General features: G+C 42.8%; 1 protein-coding gene across 4 annotated transcripts in view; it reads left to right on the plus strand.

Annotated features, from left to right (window-relative positions):
* Window positions 1-25,634, plus strand: part of GLI3 (GLI family zinc finger 3) — a 315,931-nt gene that overhangs the window by 5,524 nt on the left and 284,773 nt on the right. For all 4 annotated transcript variants that reach the window (XM_069730204.1, XM_069730205.1, XM_069730206.1 and 1 more), the window contains exon 2: window positions 14,272-14,434. In XM_069730204.1, coding sequence (XP_069586305.1) covers window positions 14,311-14,434 — 124 coding nt within the window. In that variant the 5' untranslated portion in view covers window positions 14,272-14,310. The remainder of the gene's footprint in view (window positions 1-14,271; window positions 14,435-25,634) is intronic.

The raw sequence follows: 25,634 nt of genomic DNA on the forward strand, positions 1-25,634 counted from the left end.
TTCAGCTATTTGCCCTCCGTTGCCTTTTCCTTGGAGTATCATTGGAAGGCATTGTATAGACGGATCAAAGTTAGTAAGTTAATCACATTCGGTATGACTGCTCCAGGTCAGTATATCAGAGGAGAACCAGATTTTTAGAATGTCATGCTAAATAATCCTTCCTAGCATAGGAGGAAACATTTGCCTTCAGTGTGTTGAGTTTTACATGGCTGAAAATATAATCTAGCATCATCATGTGAATTCTTTTTTCGGGGCATTATTGTTAATTGATCACATTGTATGTATTTTAGGAGATCTGAAATCTGCATACGTTTTTCTGTCATGTAAACGCTTTCGGCATGGTACTGCTATGAATGCCTAAAATACAACTATAGAAAATGCACTACAGCTCTCTAAGCATCAATAATTCTAGTAAATGCGACTAAGTTGATTTACTCCTATCCCAGGAAAAAGAGCGGAAGCCTCTTAATCGCCCTCAAGTAAATTATCTTAGTAAATCTACCCCCTTGTCTAATCACAAGATAATCATGCTGGTGCTTGACATGGCAGCCCCTCCTCTTATAAATGTGGTGTGAGTCCATTAATTAGAAGCGAGAAAAAAAAGTCATATCCTATTTCTAAACAATAACATGTGTCAGCTCATTACCCACGAGACCCAGGCCAATATTGTGCTCAAAGGTTGTTTAATGAATGGAAATGTGAAAGTCCATTTGTCAAGGTAGTGCAAGGTTCCTGTTAGTTTTCAACCCCCAAATTCATTGTCTGCATGGCCTAGTCATTAGTCATCTCTGTATTAGTACTGCCCTCGGGCAGTCCAGCCCCGCTCTACTTCACACCAGCATGACTTTGAAAGCGTACTGTACCGACTTGTAGAATTACTGCTGTTATTTCCGCCTAACTGGGTCCTAGGTAAGTCCCCTCCCCACATTATCACTCAACTTAATCCTTCTTTTCTATTTAGTTGCTCCCTATGACTTTAAGAGTCCTTTCATCTGTATCCCATGCACCAAGTCAGGCATTGTGGCAGTGTTATTAAAACTCCTTAAAATAATGCAAGACAAATGAATATTAGATTAAGTATGTAACGCCACTTGACTAGTGTCTATTTCAACATACGTCCTAGAATTGATGCCGAAGGAGTTAACCTAGAGGGGACAGCGATGGAATTGCTTTTCGTTTTCTCCTATGTAAAATGTGCCTGTGCATCTTATGTAATGTGTTCTGTAGTTCAAGAAACAGACAATTTGTTATCATGTGTATTACATCCTTGTTTGGCTCTTCTGGAAGTGCTACGAGGGGTGGAGGTAACTTAAAAAACAGATGGCGAGAGACATTTGACAGTTTTCAACCACTAATGTTTATAAATGACATTTTTTGGATAAGAGTGTACAGATGGGGGATGCTTTATGCACTGAAAGTATGAATGGCCATTTACCTCTACTTCACGATCTGTACATGCGGGTGTCCTTTCCATTCACACCCAGCCATATTCAATAGAACGCAATAGAAGTTGGATAATAAGGTCTGTGTCTCCTATTGTAGCTTAGTCGATATCACGAAATTGGGGCATTGGTCACAAATATCTAGACTTATTGGCTACCTAACTACTGAGATCGACCCCAATGTGCTATAGGTGTATTTTATATGTTCTATTTTGGTGGGGGTTAGGCTTAATTAATTGGCTTGTCTTAAAAGAACTAATAGCACAATAATAATTATGTGGCAAATCCGTCCATAGCCAATCTGTAGCAGAAACTCAAGGGTCATCTTGGGTTTCTGTGGCGAATTATTCTTGCATATCCGCAAGAGTTATGTACACCTGGAAATCTGACATATGAGCCTTAAAGAGGTTTTCCCACAAACAAATAATAATTTCCACAATTTGATGTGTTTAAAAAAAGTGTTCCTGTGCTGAGATAATCTTATAAATGTGCCCCTGCTGTGTACTGTGTAGTGGCTGTGTCTGAACTTGGTCTGATTGTACCACAGCTCCTGGTCACTGGAGGAAGCAAAAGAGAGTACACAAACAGGACAGCATGGGTGAGCTGATTCTTTTTGTGAGGTAAAACATTTCCCTGCCTGTTTTTAAAAAATGTTTTATTTCAAAGAAGGAATTATTTGCGATCCCCAGCTGTAATGTCTGTGTACTCTTATGCGTCCTCCCCTACCCAGGAGCTGTGGTATGATCAGACCATGTTCCTACACGGTCAGACACGGCCATTACACAGTACACAACAGGGGCACATTGTTGCGAGCCACATCCAGCTCCTGTCCCCCTCACAATAGTGGCAACCAAAGTACCCATTATGGGTATAATGACAGCCAAATCTTTTCCACACAAATCACCCTGAAGCAGTATACCAAGATCCAGGGTATCCCACCAAACCCCTATTCAGCATTCTCCCATCACACACTCCCAACATAGTCACATCCACATGACCGGTAGTATCATCCTGTCTCGAGCTTACCATACTTAAATTATCTCTAAACCGCCAAGACCAGTAGATGTGTACCCAAATCTGCTCTTCTCTGCAAGTCTACTCACAAAGTTCACCATTTTGAGATGTGCTCTTCATACCAGTTTACTAAATCTGGAACTAATGCACCGAGCTGACACACAGCCGCAAGCCACAATTCATGGGACCTGTGGCTCCCTGAGCTACAGGTTGGGTATCCTTGCTCTAACATCTGGACGCTGTGGCCTAGATGCAGCGGATGTATGCAGCGTCCATCCCGCAGTGTTTACTGACCATGGGAACATACCGTTAAAGGCTGTTAAGCACAATAAATAGCTTTCAGGCCAAACCATTGTTTGGTGGGCAGCAATTCTGGCCAGATCTTCCACACACAAGAGTGTCATTTAGCTGAGCGCTCCTGTGCTCACTATGAGGCAGCAATCGCTAGATTGTCTGATAATGGCTTATATTTGGGAGAACAAAGCAATACGTAGTCCGAAATCGCAAATGCCCGATTGGCATCTTACCTGAGAATCAATTCTCCATGGCCCCTGTACACATTAGACTATCAGCCGAACTCACGGATATCGGCGAGGTTGGATGACATAAGTCAAGAGGGCTTAAAGGTACCTTCACACATAACGATTTAGTTAATGATATCGTTGCAACGTCACGCTTTTTGTGACGTAGCAACAATCCCGCTAACGATATCTTTATGTGTGACAGCGACCAACGATCAGGCCCCTGCTGGGAGATCGTTGGTCGTGGGGAATGATTAGGACCTTTTTTGGTCGCTGATCACCCCGCTGTCATCGCTAGATCGGCGTGTGTGACACCGATCCAGCGATGTGTTCACCTGTAACCAGGGTAAACATCGGGTTACTAAGTGCAGGGCCGCGCTTAGTAACCTGATATTTACCCTGGTTACTATTGTAAAAGTAAAAAAAAAAAAACACTACATACTCACATTCCGATGTCTGTCACGTCCCCCGCCGTCAGCTTCCCTGCACTGACTGTCAGTGCCGGCCGTAAAGCAGAGCACAGCGGTGACATCACCACTGTGCTCTGTTTTACGGCCGGCGCTGACACAGTCAGTGCGGGAAGCTGATGGCGGGGGACGTGACAGACATCGGAACGTGAGTATGTAGTGTTTTTTTTTTTTACTTTTACAATGGTAACCAGGGTAAATATCGGGTTACTAAGCGCGGCCCTGCACTCAGTAACCCGATGTTTACCCTGGTTACCCGGGGACTTTGGCATCGTTGAAGACAGTTTCAACGATGCCGAAGTCTTTTCCCGGATCGTTGGTCGCTGGAGAGAGCTGTCTGTGTGACAGCTCCCCAGCAACCACACAACGACTTACCAACGATTACGGCCAGGTCGTATCGCTGGTCGTGATCGTTGGTAAGTCGTTTAGTGTAACGGTACCTTTAGAGTAAGATTGTTCATAAACTGTAAACTAATCTTGGACAAACCTGATGATTCATCAGCTGACCATCGAGTTTCCACGTAAGTGTCCTGTCTTTTCCCCAACAATGATATTAGAGAAATAAAAGACTGGGGCATGTTAAATCTCAACATGTCCATTTCTTTTTATTCTTATGGGAGATAAGCTGCCACCAGAGGTGTTTAGCCTCAGATCATTTCCCTCTTCTAGTCTTTTTGTCTCAAAAGTTAATAAAGTAAGTTGTGCAATATTTGCCAGTGTAACAGAGTTGTATATTACAGAATACTGACAATAGTGACACAGCACCGACCTTTACAGACTTTCATTTTATATTAGGGGCACATGAAATGTTGACAGCAGTTTAGTTTAAAGATGTTACAAAAGTGATAAAAATGTTTCCTACCTACTTAAAAACTAAATCCCCTAATAGGGACTGTGTGCTATTTATTAAATGTTTTTCTCACACCCACTGTGCATTTCATTCCAAGGAGGCTTACTCACTGGCCTGAATCGTGAGCCAAATTCTGCGACTTCATAAGGACAAGCCCTTGGAAACAAAACTGTTTGAATTTGAATGTTTTGTTCCACGACAAAGTCACATCATTGGTCGGAGCCGAGTTATGTAAAGATGGAGGATGATTTACTGATTGTGGAATGTGACGCTGATGTTATCATACATACAAGCATGTAGAACATATATTGTTGCTGTATATTTAGTGCTCTCCTCCACTGCTCTTACTTACATTGCATAGATCTCAGCTGTTGTGTCACAGATATATGATAGTTCCTTACTTGTACTATATTCCCTAAACAGAAACAGCATATTTTAATGTACATTATTGCTCAAATGCCTCAGTTTGCCAATAGAAGAATTAAATGATTCAATACTCATCTTCAGCGATCCCCTGCCGGTCCAGTTTAGACACTTACCAGATCTGTGCTTGTCTCTTGTCTTATTCTTGTCTCATTCTCAACATACCGGAAATGGCAGAGATGCCCACTCTGCCAATTATGAGGTCGTCATCTTTGTGGGTAATGATTGATTACATAGTTACATACTTATATAGGTTGAAAAAGACTTTAGTCCATCAAGTTCAGCCTTTCTCTGCCAGTTATACATTTTCTATCACTAGATTATTTATATCCTACAGTGCTACTTGTTGTGAGAAAATCATCCAGCCCCTTTTTTTAAAGCTGTTGTAGTGTCTGACATTACCTCTTTTGGCAGGGTATTCCACACCCTGACTGCTCTACCTGGTAAGAACCCTTTCCTATTTAGCTGCTGGAATCACATTTATTCCATACATGATGAATGTCCCCTAGTCCTTAGGATGACCATTGGAAGAAATAAGTCATGTACCAGTCCTTTGTACTGACCACATGTGTATTTATACATATCAATTCGAGCTATTAGGCTATGTGCACACGCTGTGGTTTTTGCTGCGGATCTGCAGCGGTTTCCCATGAGTTTACAGTATAATATAAACCTATGGGAAATGAAAACCACAGTGCACATGCTGCAGAAAAAAACACGTGGAAACGCAGCAGTTTTCATTTCGCAGCATGTCAATTCTTTGTGCGGATTCCGCTGCGGGTCTACACCTGCTCCAATAGAAAACTGCAGGTGTAAACCCGCAGCAGAAACCGCAATAGAAACGGATAAATTCGCAGTAAAAACCGCAGCGGTTTTGAACTGCGGTTTTTCAAAATTCGCTGCGGAAAAATCCGCAGTCCTCCACAATACCTGTGCACATACCCTAAGCCATCTTTTTTCTAAACTAAAGAAGGTCAACTTTTCTAACCTCCCATAGGAGAAACCTTCCATCCTATGTAATAATCTAGTTGCCCGCCTTTGAGCTGATTCTATCTTCCCAATATCCTTTTTAAAGGTTGAACAGCCATTTATGTTGTGTTAAATTCAGGATGAGGAACAGTAGGCCTGCAGGGGTAGGGTGAGCAGACATCAGAAGATGGGCATTATTTCCTTTTTTTAGACAACATGCAACATTTAAAGCACCACTCCAGTGTTTGTTTTTTTTCAGCGCTGGAGTGGCGCATTAAATGTAAGCCCCCAGCACCTGTTCTTATACTAACATATCGGTGTCTTCACCTTTTACTGACGCCTATCCCCATGGCAACATCTTATGCTCATAACGTTTGATTGGTCGAAAGTCAGAAGTTACGTCACAAGAGCTCAATGCAAGTTTATGAGAGCCAAGCTATCATAGTTTTGTATTTGAAAGTGACTTCCAACACGCTCCAGCAGACACTTTAGCATGACGAGAGGTCACCAGAGACGGACCAGAGAAACCCTGGAAGAGAATGGAGGGGACGATTGGTAAGTATTAGACAGGCAGGAGGAAGGGGAGTTACACTTAAAGCACCACTCCAGCGCTGCAAAAAACCAAAACGCTGGAGTCATGCTTTATTGCAATCATTTACGGTATATTCCATGGACAACCCTCTAAAGGCTTTGATGGCCGTATCCACCCATCAAGACACAGCAGATCAGGCTTTGGATGATTTAGTTGCATGCCAGCCTACTTTTGTCTTGTAGCTACTTCTCCCCAAAAATAGAGAGCAACTCCATGAAAGAAGTATACAGTGGCTTACAAAAGTATTCACCCTCCTTGGCTTTTCACCTATTTTTTAGCATTACAACCGGTGTTTAACTCTCAGTCTGGCAGGAGCAGGGAGGGCATTAATCGGAGAGGCAGCACAGAGACTAAAGGAAACCCTGAAAGAGCTGCAGATATCCCAAGCAGAGACTGGAGTATCTATCTTTACAACAACAATAAGCTGTACACTCCATAGTGGCCTTTATGGAAGAGTAGGCAGAAAAAAAAACTTTACTTACAAAAATTATAAGGCTTATTTTCAGTTTGCCAAAAGACGTGGGATGACGATGCTGTAGTCAGACAAGTCCACTATTGAACTGGACAAGATATGGAAAGCTCATAGAGACTTATCCAAAGTCACTTTGAGCTGTAATTGAAGCAAAAGGAGGCTCTACAAATTACTGACTTTAGGGGGTGAATAGTTATACACACTGAAGTTTTGAGTTATTTTATCTTATTTGCTTTACAATAAAAAGAAAACCAAATGTTCCCAGTTGTAGGTACAGGTACCATATGTCATTTTAATGAACTGATGAAAACCCTCAAAAAACCCAGTGAAGTTCTAGTTTGTGAGGTAGCAAAACACGAAAAATGCCAAGGGAGTGAATACTTTCTCAAGCCAATGCATAAGGATAACATCAGAGGAAGAGTCGGATTCATTTGGTTACTCCAATCTATGCTTTCTGATTACATTTCAGTCATTTAAAATGGCATTGTGCTAGTAGATTTCTCAACGGTGTGAGGCTCAGAGCTAATATCTTGTAACCTCATTTCCTTCATCCGATGTAGTGATACTAGTATATAGTATTCTTTACCACTGGGATTCATAGAACATAATCCTACTCTGATTAACTGAAACTTTTCTCACATATGCTTAAAGACAATCTGTTGCCGGCAGATCCATTTTAATTAGGGTGTTAATTAGATGGATGCTGTATTAATGGTAAGCCAGCTGATGGAAAACGTTAGTGAGGCGCCACTCATCTATGTATGTGATCTCACACGGCAGCTAGGTGGCATCGTGTCCCATAAAGCAGGTGACCTGGACTGGAAATTTGGGGGTCTTTTGTTGGTTTTATGTAATTTTTGGGATAAAGCTTCATAGTGGGTAATATATAAGGTCGGTCTCACAACCATATTTCCATGTGATCTGATCATTGTATTCAGTAGGACCGGTAATGAAGTGGCTGGGAAGAGCCTCTAATGACAATGTACTAGTACTGCGAGCTGATCCGACTTTTCGTTTAATGAATACAAGTATATGTAAATCTTTTCCTCGGTGTGCTGAGGGATGATATTGATTACCATGAATTGATGGATAGGTGTATTTCTAAAAATTACCAGGAATAGTGATTGCCACTGAGGGACGCTTATTGAGCAAAGCTGAATATTGACAAAATTATTCATCATGACTAGTCAGATTCAATGGCACTTACAATGGTCTGGTTTATTATGCCATGTACATATGATATGTGAGATAAGCACATCTGTACATGCAAAATGAAAAAAATCTCAATAAAGTGTATTTATTACTTTGGGATTATATTTGGATATTGTAATTGAAAAAATGTAAAAATGATAATATTTTTGTCATTTAAGAGATCAATTCGATTAAACAATTCCATGGCTTTTATGAGATGCTTAAATAGCAAATGTTTCATATGTATAGTTCTAACATTTTACTGAGCTGTGATTATGTAAGCATTTACCATCTAGTAAAGTGTCAATATATGATCACAGGTGATTTAGTGGGTATTTTACTGACTGGTCATCTGCTTCTTCTAAAACAATGCCCACCTGTCTGTCACTTCACAGCATGGGGGTGATTTTCTCAAGTGTAAGGGTACCATCACACAGTGGCATTTTGATCGCTACGACGGCACGATCCGTGACGCTCCAGCATCGTAACAATATCGCTCCAGCGTCGTAGACTGCTGTCACACTTTGCAATGTACGACGCTGGAGCGATAATTTCATGACGTATGTGCGATGTAGAAGCCGTTGGTTACTATGCGCACATCGTATACAATATCGTGCACACCTTTGTTACACCATGCGATCATGCCGCCACAGCGGGACACTAGACGACGAAAGAAAGTTTCAAACGATCTGCTACGACGTACGATTCTCAGCGGGGTCCCTGATCGCAGGAGCGTGTCAGACACAGCAAGATCGCTGGAACGTCACGGATATATCGCTGGAACGTCACAAATCGTGCCGTCGTAGCGATCAAAATGCCACTGTGTGACGGTAACCTTACATTTAGCCTGGTCTTCTATGTTTGTTTCTTTAAGCAGTTCACTCTTCATTATAAAATGCAAAATGTTACCTTGACTCACGCCTCTCTTCTATTTACTTCTTTTTGTTTTTAGAAAGTAGAAAAAATCCATTATAATAATAGAAATTTTTTTTTAGGTTTTAAGTGCAACCAACAAAATTCTGTTGTGGAAAAAAAAATGCTTTGTTAAAGAGAACCTGTCACCAGGTGAAAAATGACCAGTTTTGCACTTATTTTATTATTTTTCTTGGGTATTTTTTTCTTTTCTTTTTTTAATTTAAATATGCCATATGGTTCCAGAGATATGGGCCTTTTTATTTTGCGCTAATTTCTATTGTTTTTTGCCAAGTGGGGCATTGCTTTAGGATGTTCTGCATAATTAGCCTATGAGCTACACCTTGTTGGTAAAGAGCATAAAAATTAGCACCAAATAAAAAGACCCAAGTTTCTGCAGGCATAGCTGTAATAAAATATCAGTGAAATTGAACACTTTCGACCTCGTGACAGGTCCTCTTTAAGGTACTTTTTATGGCTCACTGGGGCCAATGTTATATGGCACACATATTGGTTGTATGACATGCTATGTCTCGCTGAGGTTGGTTAAATATCTATATGCATAAGCAGAGTGTATATATATATATATATATATATATATATATATACACACAGTGTGTACAGAAAGTATTCAGACCCCTTTACGTTTTTCACTATTTGTTTCATTGCATACATTTGGTGAATTCAAAAAAGTTCATTTTTTTCTCATTAACCCCTTCACGACATGCGCCGTACATCTACGGCGCATGCCGTGAATCCCCCTTTGATGTGGGCTCCGGCGGTGAGCCCACATCAAAGTCGCGACATGTCAGCTGTTTTGTACAGCTGACATGTGCGCGCAATAGCGGCGGGTGAAATCGCTATTCACCCGCCGCTATTAACCTGTTAAATGCCGCTGTCAAACACAGACAGCGGCATTTAACTACCGCATCCGGCCGGGCGGCCGGATATGACGTCATCGCCGACCCCCGTCACATGATCGGGGGTCGGCGATGCATCAGGAAGGTAACCATAGAGGTCCTTGAGACCTCTATGGTTACTGATGCAGGTCTGCTGTGAGCGCCCTCCTGTGGTCGGCGCTCACAGCACACCTGCATTTCTGCTACATAGCAGCGATCTGATGATCGCTGCTATGTAGCAGAGCCGATCAGGCTATGCCAGCTTCTAGCCTCCCATGGAGGCTATTGAAGCATGGCACAAGTAAAAAAAAAATGTTTTTAAAAATATGAAAAAAATATAAAAAAATATAAAAGTTTAAATCACCCCCCTTTCGCCCCATCCTAAATAAAACAATAAAAAAAAAACCAAACCTACACGTATTTGGTATCGCCGTGTTCAGAATCGCCCGATCTATCAATTAAAAAAAAGCATTAACCTGATCGCTAAACGGTGTAGCGAGAAAAAAATCCGAAACACCAGAATTACGTTTTTTTGGTCGCCGCGACATTGCATTAAAATGCAATAACGGGCGATCAAAAGAACGAATCTGCGCAAAAATGGTATCATTAAAAACATCAGCTCGGCACGCAAAAAATAAGCCCTCACCCGACCCCAGATCACGAAAAATGGAGACGCTACGGGTATCGGAAAATGGCCCTTTTTTTTTTTTTTTTTTTTTTAAGCAAAGTTTGGAATTTTTTTTCACCACTTAGATAAAAAATAACCTAGACATGTTTGGTGTCTATGAACTCGTAATGACCTAGAGAATCATAATGGCAGGTCAGTTTTAGCATTTAGTGAACCTAGCAAAAAATCCAAACAAAAAACAAGTGTGGGATTGCACTTTTTTTGCAATTTCACCGCACTTGGAATTTTTTTCCCGTTTTCTAGTAAAAGACATGGTAAAACCAATGGTGTCGTTCAAAAGTACAACTTGTCCCGCAAAAAATAAGCCCTCACATGACCATATTGACGGAAAAATAAAAAAGTTATGGCTCTGGGAACGAGGGAAGCGAAAAACGAACACGCAAAAATGAAAAAGGGCCGCGACTTGAAGGGGTTAATGTACAATTTTGCTAGGGTGTTTATATCTATTTTTTCTATAATGTTTAAATATTACAAAGGAAACGCAATTACTTTTCTTTTTGTTTGGGGTTTATAACATAATTGTCTGAATTTTATGGAGGCTCAGGAGTTAACTTTCTGGTTTTGGGTTACATTACCACCAAGGACAAAATCTGCATGTGGTCTTTGGCTATGTTCACACTTTGCAGATTCCACTGCGGATTTTTCCGCAGCAGAATTCCAAAATCCGCAGTGAAAACCCGTTGCGGTTTTTACTGCGGATTTATCGCGGTTTTTACTGTTTTCTTCTGCGGATTTTCATCTGCAGTTTTCTATTGGAGCAGGTGAAAATCCGCAGAAAAGAAGTGACATGCTGCGGAATGTAATCCGCAGCGTTTCCGCGCGGATTTTTCTGCAGCATGTGCACAGCGTTTTTTGTTTCCCATAGGTTTACATTGTAATGTAAACTCATGGGAAACTGCTGCGGATCCGCAGCGGTCAAATCCGCTGCGGATCCGCAGCAAAATCCGCAAAGTGTGAATATAGCCTTAATGTTCTCTGCATGTTTGCCTGGGTTTCCTCCGGATTCTCCAGTTTCCTCCCAAACTCCAAAGGATGTTGATAGAGAATTTAGATTGTGAGCCCCAACATGGGCAATGATGATAAAGTGCTGTGGAATACGTGGTACATGAACAAGCATAATAATAATTTTATTAACAGGTTTACGTATAGCACCTCCTTAGTAGTCAGGTGAAATAAATGTACTTGATTGCTCCCAAGATGGCTGCATTGTTGAGAACTGCAATTAGAAGGCTGTTGGTGGAAAAAGAAGAGTAAGCCCTGGAGCATGAAGAGGACGGCTACTATGACTGATAGGAATGTTTTTCTCCTGCACTTTGAGTGTTATACCAATGGTTTTCTTGTAGTTGGGGGGGAGGAGGAGGAGGTGTTCTTAAAAACAAAAGTTTAGTGTTCCTTTGCATTGGGATTGAGATACAGTTGATATAAGTGTGAGCAATTTGTTTTTGCTTCAGGGAAACTTGGAGTTTGTAGTATGAGACTTTGTGATGTATGGCTGTGTTTTTATCTTTTCTGAGTTGTTACTTTTTATAGATCTATTTTCATTGTAATTGGTGTTTTAATTCTGCAGACAGTTTTAGAATTTAGAAGTTTGATTAAAATTGAGTATGGTAAAATTGTGTTATAGTACAAGTTCCCACGTTCTTTGGTTCATTTTTAATTTTTTTCCCGTCAAAACTAGAGATGAGTAAGGCTATGTGCAGACGTTGCGGATTTTTCCGCAGCGGATCTGCAGCTGCGGGTCCGCAGCAGCTTTCCAGGCATTTACAGTACAATGTAAACCTATGGAAAACGCAATCTCGCAGTGCCCATGCTGTGGAAAAAAACACGCGGAAACGCTGTGGGTTACATTCCGCAGCATGTCAATTCTTTGTGCGGATTCTGCAGCGGTTTACATCTGCTCCATAATAGGAATCCGCAGGTGTAAAACTGCAGGTGGAATCCGCACAAAAAACGCATAAAATCCGCCGTAAATCTGCAGTATATCTTTCTCAAATCTGCTGCGGAAAAATCCGCAGAGCTCAAAACTACGTGTGCACATACCCTAAAAAGATTTGCAGGACCCTGGTCCAGTGGCCATGTCAGTCAGAGCCCTGATAAAATCCTCCAATCTGTCAGAAACCCCTGCACCTCTTTGGTTAATAAGTATGGTGCTCCATCATTGTTGCAGTGTAGTGCAAACTATTAAGTTATGCCTACTAATCAGAAGAGGTGCTGGGATTGATGGCAGGTAGGAGTAGGTTTGAGGGATTCTGCTTCATGGGAACACAATACCCATTAACAGTATAATAAATACACAAGACACAAATGTACGGAGAACAATGGCCATGGTGTTTATTTAGAGTAATTGAAATAACCTTATATAACATTTGAATAAATAAATAACCATAATACCAATAAATTACACATATAAATACTCCAATTCACCCAGAAAAGACTGGGCATTTTTTCCCTTAAATAAACAGCATGGCATAAATCAAAGAATAAAAAAGGGGGAGGGAGAGGATCTTCGCTCTTTTGACACGGTGTGAAGAATAACTGACAGCATGGCATTTATTTTTCTTCTCACTTTTTCTTGAAATTGTCCAATCAGGAACCTGATAAAGAGCACCAAGAACAACCTGATCAAGTAGGTGCTGCTGGAGAAAATAGCGCAAATAGGGTCTTATCCAAAATACAATTGGCTTAAAGCAATCAAATTGCACTCACCAGATGGAGCTATATATTAAAGGGAACCTGTCACTTCCAAAATCGAAGGTGAGCTAAGCCCACCGGCATCAGGGGCTAATCTACAGCATTCTGGAATGCTGTAGATAAGCCCCCGATGTATCCTGGAAGATGAGAAAAAGAGGTTAGATTATACTCACCCAGGGGCCGTCCCGGTCTGGTTCTGGTCCGATGGGCATCGCGGCCCAGTCCGGAGCCTCCCATTTTCTTACGATGACGTCCTCTTCTTGTCTTCACACTGCGGCTCTGGCACAGGCGTACTTTGCCCTGTTGAGGGCAGAGCAAAGTACTGCAGTGCGCAGGCGCCGGGAAAGGTAAGAGAGGCCCAGTGCCTGCGCAATGCAGTACGTTGCTCTGCCCTCAACAGGGCAGACAAAGCACGCCGGAGTCGGAGCCGCAGCGTGAAGGCATGAAGAGGACGTCATCGTAAGAAGATGGGAGGCCCCGGACCGGACCGCGACGCCCATCGGATCGTACCACCCGCCTAGGTGAGTATAATATAACTTTTTTTTCTCATCTTTTAGGATACATCGGGGGCTTATCTACAGCATTACAGAATGCTGTAGATAAGCCCCTGATGCCGGTGGGCTTAGCTCTCCTAGATTTTGGGGGTGACAGGTTCCCTTTAAGCTTATAGGGAGATATTCGCTGCAGCAGATCCACAGGTCCAATAACGGCTACCAGATAAATAGAAATTGGGAAAAAAACATGGACTTACTCTGCGCTGCTGAATAACTGAAGATCCGGGTATATTAAATACAATGTGGTTTTATGCAACCCGTTTCAAAGTACTGAGACTTCTTCATCAGGAAATACCATAAATGTCATTTTACGTGATGATCCCTCTTGTTTGCCAAAGGGTTACACTCTTCATGGGCAATGATCTGCTTATAAGAATTTTTTTACATGTAAATATGTCAAATCTGTTTACCAGAGTGTCTCCTACAAAGTCCAGGGTTGCTGCACAGAACTTTGCTCTATAGTACTATGCTATATATTACATTGTGTCACATAATACAGATGACACATCTTGCACTATACTACAGTGACCAGAAGGCAATAGTTTCCACTTTGGTTTAACAACACACAACTTTTTGTCATTTTCAGCGCTCTAAACTCGGAGGTTGTAAGTTATGAGAAGACAACATGGAGACACAGTCTCACAACACTACCATGAGTGAAAAGAAAAAAGTAGAGAACTCCATATTGAAAGCTCACAATAGGACAGACGTGAGTGAGAAGGCAGTTGCTTCCAGTACAACCTCCAATGGTAAGTGGAACATGCAAAGTCTGGTTATTCGTCTTTGTAAGTGTTGGCTATGTCTGGGAATTGGCGCCTTTAACACTCTGAGCTGTTCAGATTAATGTGTGTATTGCTAGGAAGCAAATTCAGTTCTACAAGTATAATTTTGAGGTTGTGACCATCTTGACTACCATTTATTTTTATTACCTGCCCCCTTTTTAATGCATTTTCCCAAAGAAAATTTTTTTGCATATTCCACTGAAATGGAGTATAATGGTCCATCTATAGTTTATCTATTTATGTTTGTGTCAACTTTAGCTAAGAAGCTAGCAGTGGTATGAATCTAAGATCGTGTGGATAGATGATACCTTGGCCAGTTGGAAATCAATATTTGAGCTTGTGTCTGTTACAACTAAGGATGCCTTCCTACTTGTTCTGCTGTGAATACTAATCTACTATGTAATTGTCTAAGGGTCACTTCCGTCTTTCTGTCTGTCTGTCTGTCCTTCTGTCTTTCTGTCACGGATATTCATTGGTCGCAGCCTCTGTCTGTCATGGAATCCAAGTCGCTGATTGGTCATGGCAAAACGCCCACGACCATTGCCACGACCAATCAGCGACGGGCGCAGTCCGGCGGCAACATGGCCGCTCCTTCCTCCCCGCAGTCAGTGCCCGCTTCGTACTCCCCTCCAGTCAGCGCTCACACAGGGTTAATGGCAGCGCTAATGGACCGCGTTATGCCGTGGTGTAACGCACTCCATTAACGCTGCTATTAACCCTGTGTGACCAACTTTTTTTTACTATTGATGCTGCCTATGCAGCCCCAATAGTAAAAAGATCTAATGTTAAAAATAATTAAAAAATAAAAAATCATCATATACTCACATTCCGGCGCCTTTCCCGCTCCTCGCGACGCTCCGTTGACCACTCCATGCATGCGGCAGGTTCCGGTGGCAAGGATGGTATGCGACAAGGACCTGCCATGACGTCACGGTCATGTGACCACAACGTCATCACAGGTCCTGCGCCCATACCAACCCTGGGACTGGAAGCTGCCGCGTGCACCGCACACAGGGCCAGGACTTCAACGGAGGGTGAGTATATGTTTATTTTTTATTTTAAGTCTGTATACTACATGGCTCTGTGCTGTATACTCCGTCGCTGTGCAATATACTACGTGGCTGGGCAATATACTACGTGACTGGGCAATATACCGTGTTTCCCCGAAAGTAAGACCCTGTCTTACATTAATTTTACCCCAAAAAGTCCCACCCTGTCTTACTTTCGGGGGAGGTCTTACATTAGCCGGAAAAAAAAATGACAATTTTCAAATTCAGTACAGTACTTAACGTTACACCGTTCAACTGGAAAGCAGACAACAAATCAAAGTACGGTAACAGTAACACACTACGGTACGGTACTGTACGGTAATTGCCGTATACCCTCTGCCTGCATACCATAACAGTGCCGTATCCCACTGCACACAGCCCCATACCCCATAACAGTGCCGTATCCCACTGCACACAGCCCCATACCCCATAACAGTGCCGTATCCCACTGCACACAGCCCCATATCCTATACAGTACATGTTTCCCTACTTGGTTTTTAAATGCTGGACGTTTTCCTCTGCGGTGCGGCTGTGGGTGCGGAAGGCCTGTGCTGCAGGGAACGCTGTGCCAATCAGCAGGGAAACAGCGGTGACGTGGGGCTGGGGCGGCCAATTACAGCCCGAGCTGCTGGGCCAATCAGCACTCGAGCTGATTGGCCAATCAGCGCTCGAGCCGGGGGCCGGCGGTGACGTGGGGAGCAGGGGCGGCCAATGAGCTGTTGAGCTGGGCGGATTGCGGGGTTAACACGGCGAGTTAACCCCATGAGTGCTGGACCCGCCCAGCTGCACCTGAGGACACCTCTGGAGCCTGGGGACCCAATGGGGGACAGCGGCGGCCCAAAGGTAAGGGCCTTACATTTCACAGCGGCCCCCCCAACCCTGCCTTACATTCGGGGGAGGCCTTACATTGGAGGACCCCCCCGAAACCCCCACCCTGTCTTACTTTCGGGGGGGTCCTACTTTCGGGGAAACAGGGTACTACGTAGCTGGGTGATATACTAAGTAGCTGGGCAATATACTACGTGGCTGGGCAATATACTACGTGGCTGGGCAATATACTACGTGGCTGGGCAATATACTACATGGCTGGGCAATATACTATGTGGCTGGGCAATATACTATGTGGCTGGGCAATATACTACGTGGCTGGGCAATATACTACGTGGCTGGGCAATATACTACGTGTCTGTCCTATATACTACGTGGACATACATATTCTAGAATACCCGATGCGTTAGAATCGGGCCACCATCTAGTGTAAAATAATCTGCCATTGCTGAACAGTTGGCAGGTGCCCACACGCATGAGATAGATGCTGACAGTGGATTTTACTAACGTAGAGTTTCCCCAATAATCACAGGAACAGCTTTTAAGAGAGTCCAGCTGGCTGCTCCATGGTGATTAATTTGTACAAGCCTCACCGGCATGTGCAGTGAATATGAGGAATATATCCAGATCTCTACCACAGTATAGAGACCAGAATGTGTCACCTGTTGGCTGCAGCATACATTGTGAACCAGCTGATAAATATTATACCTGTAAATGAGCTATATTGTTTTTCCATATACAACCCCAATTCCCAAAAAATTGCACACTGCTTAAAATGTAATTAAAAACAAGAATGCAATGATTTAGAAATCACTTATAGCCATATTTTAATCACAAGGGAACATAGGACACAGACCAGAAGACGAAAGTTAGGCATTTTTCCATTCCATTTGAAAAAGGAAACTGATTTAGAAACAGATAGCAGCAACACATTTCAAAAAAAGATGAGACAGTGTTAACAAAAGGCTGGAAAAGTAAGTGGTACTAATGAAAAACAGTTAGGCTGCTGTCACACTAGCAGTATGTGGTCAGTATTTTACGTCAGTATTTGTAAGCCAAAACAATTAGAGGAAAAGTAAAATATAAACATATGCACCACTTCTGCATTTATCACCCAGTCCTGGTTGTGGCTTACAAATACTGATGTAAAATACTGACCAAATACTGCTAGTGTGACGGCAGCCTTAGAGGGTCAATTTTCAAATAAGCCATATGACTATGTATAAAAAGAATGTTTTAGAGAGGCAGAGTCTCAGGAACAAATATGGTCAGAGGTTCACCAATCTGAACAACTGGGTTTAAAAATTGTGTAGCAGTTTATGAATCTAAAATGTTTAATGATTACCGTATATACTCGAGTATAAGCCGAGATTTTCAGCCCACTTTTTTGGGCTGAAAATCCCCGTCTCGGCTTATGCTCGAGCCATACCCAGGGGTCGGCAGGGGAGGGGGAGCGAGGGCTGTCTAATTATACTCACCTACTCCTGGCGCGGTCCCTGCACGTCCCTGCTTCTTCCAGCGCTGCAGCTTCTTCCTGTAGTGAGCAGTCACATGGTACCGCTCATTACAGTAATGAATATGCAGTTCCACCTCCCATAGGGGTGGAGCTGCATATTCATTACTGTAATGAGCGGTAACGGTGACCGCTCACTACAGGAAGAAAATGCGCCCGGGAACAGATGTGCAGCAACGGCGCCAGGAGCAGGTAAGTATGACGGGGGCAGTGCGCAATACTCACCTGCTCCTCGTTCCATCGTCGGCACCGCCGAGCATCTTATGTGGCCATGTGCAGCATGATATGGGGGCAAATATCTGTATGGGGCATCTTATGTGGCCATGTGCAGCATGATATGGAGGTAAATATCTGTATGGGGCATCTTATGTGGCCATGTGCAGCATGATATGGGGGCACATATCTGTGTGGGGCATCTTTTGTGGCCATGTGCAGCATGATATGGGGGCAAATATCTGTATGGGGCATCTGTATGGGGCCATGTGCAGCATGATATGGGGGCAAATATCTGTATGGGGCATATTATGTGGCCATGTGCAGCATGATATGGGGGCAAATATCTGTATGGGGCCATGTGCAACATGATATGGGGGCAGATATCTGTATGGGGCATCTTATGTGGCCATGTGCAGCATTGTATGGGGCAGTTATCTGTATGGAGCATCTTATGGGGCCATGTGCAGCATTATATGGGGCAAATATCTGTATGGAGCATCTTATGGGGCCATGTGCAGCATTATATGGGGCAATTATCTGTATGGAGCATCTTATGGGGCCATAATCCACATTTGTGGAGCATTATACAGGGCAAATGTCTGTATGGAGCATCTTATGGGGTCATAATCAACATTTGTGCAGCATTATATGGGGCATATTTTAATATGGAGCATCTTATGGAGCCCATCATAAACTGTATGGAGCATTATATGGGGCTTCTGATTCAATATGGATATTCAAAAACACTTAACCTACTGATTTCTCAATTAATTTTACTTTTATTGGTATCTATTTTTATTTTTGAAATTTACCAGTAGCTTCTGCATTTTCCACCCTAGGCTTATACTCGAGTCATTCATTTTTCCCAGTTTTTTGTGGCAAAATTAGGGGGGTCGGCTTATACTCGGGTCGGCTTATACTCGACTATATACGGTAAATATTTCTCTATCTACACAGAAAAAAAAAAAGATTTCTGTACAAATCTATGTGCACAAGGGGCAAGGATGACGGTCAATATTGGATTCTTGTGATCGGCGGCCTCTTAGGTGGTACTGCACTATAAACAGGCATGATTTGATGGTGCATATCGCAGCATAGGCTTAGGAATACTTCCAGAAATCATTGTGAACATAACCCGCTGGGCAATTCAGAAATGCAAGTTAAATCTCTATCATTCTCTGGGCCAAAGCTCACGTACAATGGACTGAAGTAAAATGGAAAACTGTTCTGTGGTCAGATGAATCAAAATGTGAAATTCTTTATGCTGCGTTCTGTGGACTCAGGAGGACCATGCAGCTTGTTAGCAGCACACAGTTCAAAAACCTGCATCTTTTATGGAATTGTGTTACATTTTGTACCTATGGCGTTGGTCATACATCAGAGAGAAGGCCTTGCATATTCAGCAAGACAATGCAAAACCACATACTGCATCCATCATAATAGTATGGCTTCTCAGAAGAAGAGTTTGGTTGATGGACTGGCCACCTGTAGTCCGTACCTTTCACCAATAGAAAACATTTGGAGCATTTTGAAATGAAAAATGCAACCAAGAACATCCAGTACTGTTGATCATCGATAATCCTACATCAGACAAGAATAGGACAAAATTCCTTTGCTAAAACTCCAGAAATTGGTCTTCTCACTTCCCAGGCGTTTTCAGACTGTTGTGGGAAGAAGTGGGACTACTACAAACTGGTAGACATGGCCATGTCCTAACTTTTTTTCAGTGTGTTATTGCCATCAATATTTTAATTTGTTAATTTTTTTAAAAACGAAATGGAATATGTCTAAATCTCAACTTCTGATCTGTGTTCTGTAATGAATAAAATATGGCTGTAAGAGATTTCCAAATCATTGCATTCTTGTTTCCTTTACATTTTACTCAGCATTCAAACGTTTTCGGATATGGGTTTTACATTACATTATTTGATTTGTTTTAAAATAAATCAGACATTTATGGTATACTGTATATACTCGAGTATAAGCCGAGATTTTCAGCCCATTTTTGGGGGCTGAAAGTCCCCCTTTCGGCTTATACTCGAGTCATACCCAGGGGTCGGCAGGGGAGGGAGTGTGGGGGCTGTCTAATTATACTCACCTGCTCCTGGCGCGGTCCCTGCAGGTCCCTGGCTCCCCAGCTTCTTCCTGTACTGAGCGGGCACATGGTACCGCTCATTACAGTAATGAATATGCTGCTCCACCTCCCATAGGGGTGGAGCCGCATATTCATTACTGTAATGAGCGGTAACGGTGACCGCTCAATACAGGAAGAAGCTGTGGCGCCGAAGAAGCAGGGACTGCACCGCGCCAGGAGCAGGTGAGTATAACGGGGAGGGGAGCGCTGCGCAATATTCACCTGCTTCCCGTTCCGGGCGCCGCTCAGTCTTTAGCGTCTTCTGCAGTGACGCTCAGGTCAGAGGGTGCGGTGACGTGGTTAGTGTGTGCCCTCTGCCTGAACGTCAGTGCAGAAGATGTTGAAGATGGAGCGGCGCCGGAACGAACTCAGGTGAATATTGAAAGTGCCGGGGGCCTGAGCGATGGGGAGGTGAGTATGTGATTTTTTTTTTTTATCGCAGCAACAGCAAATGGGGCAAGTGTTGTGAATTCCGCTCTTGGGCTCCCTCCGGTGGTTGTAAGTGGAGTGGCTGCTCCTTGGATTTAGCTGTCAGCAGCTGCTTCCACTGATAATCTATTCTGCTCGGCTATTTAGCCTGGCTGTTTCCTTCAGCTTGTGCCACTTGTCAATGGTTCCTGGTTGGATTCACATCTCTTTGGATTTCCCTGTTATCCTGACCAGTTCAGCAAAGCTAAGTCCTTGCTTGCTCTTTTCTGTCCACAGGTTGTGGACTTATCCGTTCTGTGCTTTCTATGTTTGTCCAGCTTGTCAGTATGAATTAATTCAGTGTTGCTGGAAGCTCTGGGAAGCAGATTTACCCTCCACACCTATTAGTCAGGTGTGGAGATTTTTGTAAACTCTGTGTGGATTTTTTGTAGTGTTTTATACTGACCGCACAGTATTCCATCCTGTCCTATCTATCTAGCTAGCCTGGCCTCCTGTGCTCATCCTGGTTTCATTCTGTGTATGTATTTTCCCTCTCCACTCACAGTCATTACTTGTGGGGGGCTATCTATCCTTTGGGGATTTTCTCTGAGGCAAGATAGTTTTCCTGTTTCTATCTTTAGGGGTAGTTAGTTCTCAGGCTGTGACGAGGTGCCTAGGGAGTGTTAGGAACATCCCACGGCTACTTCTAGTGGTGTGTTGAGCTTAGGAACTGTGGTCAGTACAGGTACCACTTCCTTCAGAGCTCGTCCTATGTTGCTCCTAAACCACCAGATCATAACAGGCAAGTGTCTATATGGAGCATCTTATGGGGCCATAACGTTTGTGCAGCACTATATGTGGCAAGTGTCTGTATGGAGCATCTTATGGGGCCATAATCAATGTTTTTGCAGCACTATATGGGGCAAGTGTTTGTATGGAGCATCTTATGGGGCCATAATCAACGTTTGTGCAGTACTATATGGGGCAAGTGTCTGTATGGAGCATCTTATGGGGCCATAATCAACATTTATCCAGCACTATATGGGGCAAATATCTTTATGGAGCATCTTATGGGGCCATAATTAACCCCTTAATCCCATATGACGTACTATCCCGTCGAGGTGCCCTGGGACTTAATTCCCAGTGACGGGATAGTACGTCATATGCGATCGGCCGCGCTCACGGGGGGAGCGCGGCCGATCGCGGCCGGGTGTCAGCTGACTATCGCAGCTGACATCAGGCACTATGTGCCAGGAGCGGTCCCGGCACATTAACCCCCAGCACACCGCGATCAAACATGATCGCGATGTGCCGGCGGTACAGGGAAGCATCGCGCAGGGAGGGGGCTCCCTGCGGGCTTCCCTGAGACGATCGGTACACGGTGATGTACTCACCGTGTACCGAGCGTCTTCTCCCTGCAGTCCCCGGATCCAAAATGGCCGCGGGGCTGCATCCGGGTCCTGCAGGGAGCACTTCCGGGTCGCCTGCAGGCACTTGGTAACGCTGCAGCGATGAATGAGATCGCCGATCTTACAGAGTGCTGTGCAAACTGTAAGATCGGCGATCTGTGATGTCCCCCCCTGGGACAAAGTAAAAAAGTAAAAAAAAAAATTTCCACATGTGTAAAAAAAAAAAAAAAAAATTACTAAATAAATAAATAAATTAAAAAAATATTATTCCCATAAATACATTTCTTTATCTAAAAAAAAACAATAAATGTACACATATTTAGTATCGCCGCGTCTGTAACGACCCGACCTATAAAACTGTCCCATTAGTTAACCCCTTCAGTGAACACCGTAAGAAAAAAAAAAAAACGAGCCAAAAAACAACGCTTTATTATCATACCGCCGAACAAAAAGTGGAATAACACGCGAACAAAAAGACAGATATAAATAACCATGATAGCGCTGAAAACGTCATCTCGTCCCGCAAAAAACGAGCCGCCACAAAGCATAATAAGCAAAAAAATAAAAAAGTTATAGTCCTGAGAATAAAGCGATGCCAAAATAATTATTTTTTCTATAAAATAGCTTTTATCGTATAAAAGCGCCAAAACATAAAGAAATGATATAAATGAGGTATCGCTGTAATCGTACTGACCCGACGAATAAAACTGCTTCATCCACTTTACCAAAGGCGGAACGGTATAAACACCTCCCCCAAATAAATTCATGAATAGCTGGTTTTTGGTCATTCTGCCTCACAAAAATCGGAATAAAAAGTGATCAAAAACTGTCACGTGTCCAAAAATGTTACCAATAAAAACGTCAACTCGTCCCGCAAAAAACAAGACCTCAAATGACTCTGTGGACCAAAATATGGAAAAATTATAGGTCTCAAAATGTGGAGACGCAAAAACTTTTTTGCTATAAAAAAAGCGTATTTTAGTGTGTGACGGCTGCCAATCATAAAAATCCGATATAAAAAATGCTATAAAAGTAAATCAAACCCCCCTTCATCACCCCCTTAGTTAGGGAAAAATAATAAAATTAAAAAAATGTATTTATTTCCATTTTCCCATCAGGGCTAGGGTTAGGGCTAGGGTTGGGGTTGGGGCTAGGGCTAGGGTTGGGGCTAGGGTTGGGGTTAGGGTTGGGGCTAGGGTTAGGGCTAGGGTTAGGGTTGGGGCTAGGGTTAGGGTTGGGGTTAGGGTTAGGGTTGGGGTTAGGGTTGGAGCTAAAGTTAGGGTTAGGGTTGGGGCTAAAGTTAGGGTTAGGGTTGGGGCTAAAGTTAGGGTTAGGGTTGGGGCTAAAGTTAGGGTTAGGGTTTGGATTATATTTACGGTTGGGATTAGGGTTGGGATTAGAATTATGGGTGTGTCAGGGTTAGGGGTGTGATTAGGGTTACCATTGGGATTAGGGTTAGGGGTGTGTTAGGGTTTCAGGTAGAATTGGGGAGTTTCCACTGTTCAGGCACATCAGGGGCTCTCCAAACGCGACATGGCGTCCGATCTCAATTGCAGCCAATTCTGCGTTGAAAAAGTAAAACAGTGCTCCTTCCCTTCCGAGCTCTCCGGTGCGCCCAAACAGGGGTTTACCCCAACATATGGGGTATCAGCGTACTTAGGACAAATTGGACAACAACTTTTGGGGTCCAAGTTCTCTTGTTATCCTTGGGAAAATAAAAATGTGGGGGGCTAAAAATCATTTTTGTGGGAAAAATAAGATTTTTTGTATTTTTGCGGCTCTGCGTTGTAAACTGTAGTGAAAAACTTGGGGGTTCAAAGTTCTCACAACACATCTAGATAAGTTCATTGGGGGGTCTAGTTTCCAGTATGGGGTCACTTGTGGGGGGTTTCTACTGTTTGGGTACATCAGGGGCTCTGCAAATGCAAAGTGACGCCTGCAGACCAATCCATCTAAGTCTGTATTCCAAATGGCGCTCCTTCCCTTCCGAGCTCTGCCATGCGCCCAAACAGTGCTTCCCCCCCACATATGGGGTATCAGCGTACTCAGGACAAATTGGACAACAACTTTTGGGGTCCAATTTATCCTGTTACCCTTGTGAAAATACAAAACTGGGGACTAAAAAATCATTTTTGTGAAGAAAAAAAAAAAGAATTTTTATTTTCACGGCTCTGCGTTATAAACTGTAGTGAAACACTTGGGGGCTCAAAGCTCTCAAAACACATCTAGATAAGTTCCTTAGGGGGTCTACTTTCCAAAATGGTGTCACTTTTGGGTGGTTTCAATGTTTAGGCACATCAGGGACTCTCCAAACGCAACATGGCGTCCCATCTCAATTCCAGTCAATTTTGCATTGAAAAGTCAAATGGCACTCCTTCCCTTCCGAGCTCTGCCATGCGCCCAAACAATGGTTTACACCCACATATGGGGTATCAGCGTACTCAGGACAAATTGCACAACAACTTTTGTGGTCTAATTTCTTCTCTTACCCTTGGGAAAATAAAAAATTGGGGGCAAAAATATCATTTTTGTGAAAAAATATGATTTTTTATTTTTACGGCTCTGCATTATAAACTTCTATGAAGCACTTGGTGGGTCAAAGTGCTCATTACACATCTAGATAAGTTCCTTAAAGGGTCTACTTTCCAAAATGGTGTCACTTGTGGGGGGTTTCAATGTTTAGGCACATCAGTGGCTCTCCAAACGCAACATGGCGTCCCATCTCAATTCCAGTGAATTTTGCATTGAAAAGTCAAATGGCGCTCCTTTCCTTCCGAGCTCTGCCATGCTCCCAAACAGTGGTTTATCCCCACATATGGGGTATCAACATACTCAGGACAAATTGTACAACAACTTTTGGGATCCATTTTCTCCTGTTACCCTTGGTAAAATAAAACAAATTGGAGCTGAAATAAATTTTGTGTGAAAAAAAGTTAAATGTTTATTTTTATTTAAACATTCCAAAAATTCCTGTAAAACACCTGAAGGGTTAATAAACTTCTTGAATGTGGTTTTGAGCACCTTGAGGGGTGCAGTTTTTAGAATGGTGTCACACTTGGGTATTTTCTATCATATAGACCCCTCAAAATGACTTTAAATGAGATGTGGTCCCTAAAAAAAAATGGTGTTGCAAAAATGAGAAATTGCTGGTCAACTTTTAACCCTTATAACTCCCGAACATAAAAAATTTTGGTTCCAAAATTGTGCTGATGTAAAGTAGACATGTGGGAAATGTTACCTATTAAGTATTTTGCATGACATATCTCTGTAATTTAAGGGTATAAAAATTCAAAGTTGGAAAATTGCGAAATTTTCAAAATTTTCGCCAAATTTCTGTTTTTTTCACAAATAAACGCAAGTTATATCGAATAAATTTTACCACTAACATGAAGTACAATACGTCACGAGAAAACAATGTCAGAATCGCCAAGATCCGTTGAAGCGTTCCAGAGTTATAACCTCATAAAGGGACAGTGGTCAGAATTGTAAAAATTGGCCCGGTCATTAACGTGCAAACCACCCTCGGGGCTTAAGGGGTTAACATTTGTGCAGCATTATATGGGGCAAGTCTGTATGGAGTATCTTATGGGGCCATAACGTTTGTACAGCA

Source organism: Ranitomeya imitator, chromosome 6, assembly GCF_032444005.1.
Source record: "Ranitomeya imitator isolate aRanImi1 chromosome 6, aRanImi1.pri, whole genome shotgun sequence".
NCBI classification, from domain to species: domain Eukaryota; kingdom Metazoa; phylum Chordata; class Amphibia; order Anura; family Dendrobatidae; genus Ranitomeya; species Ranitomeya imitator.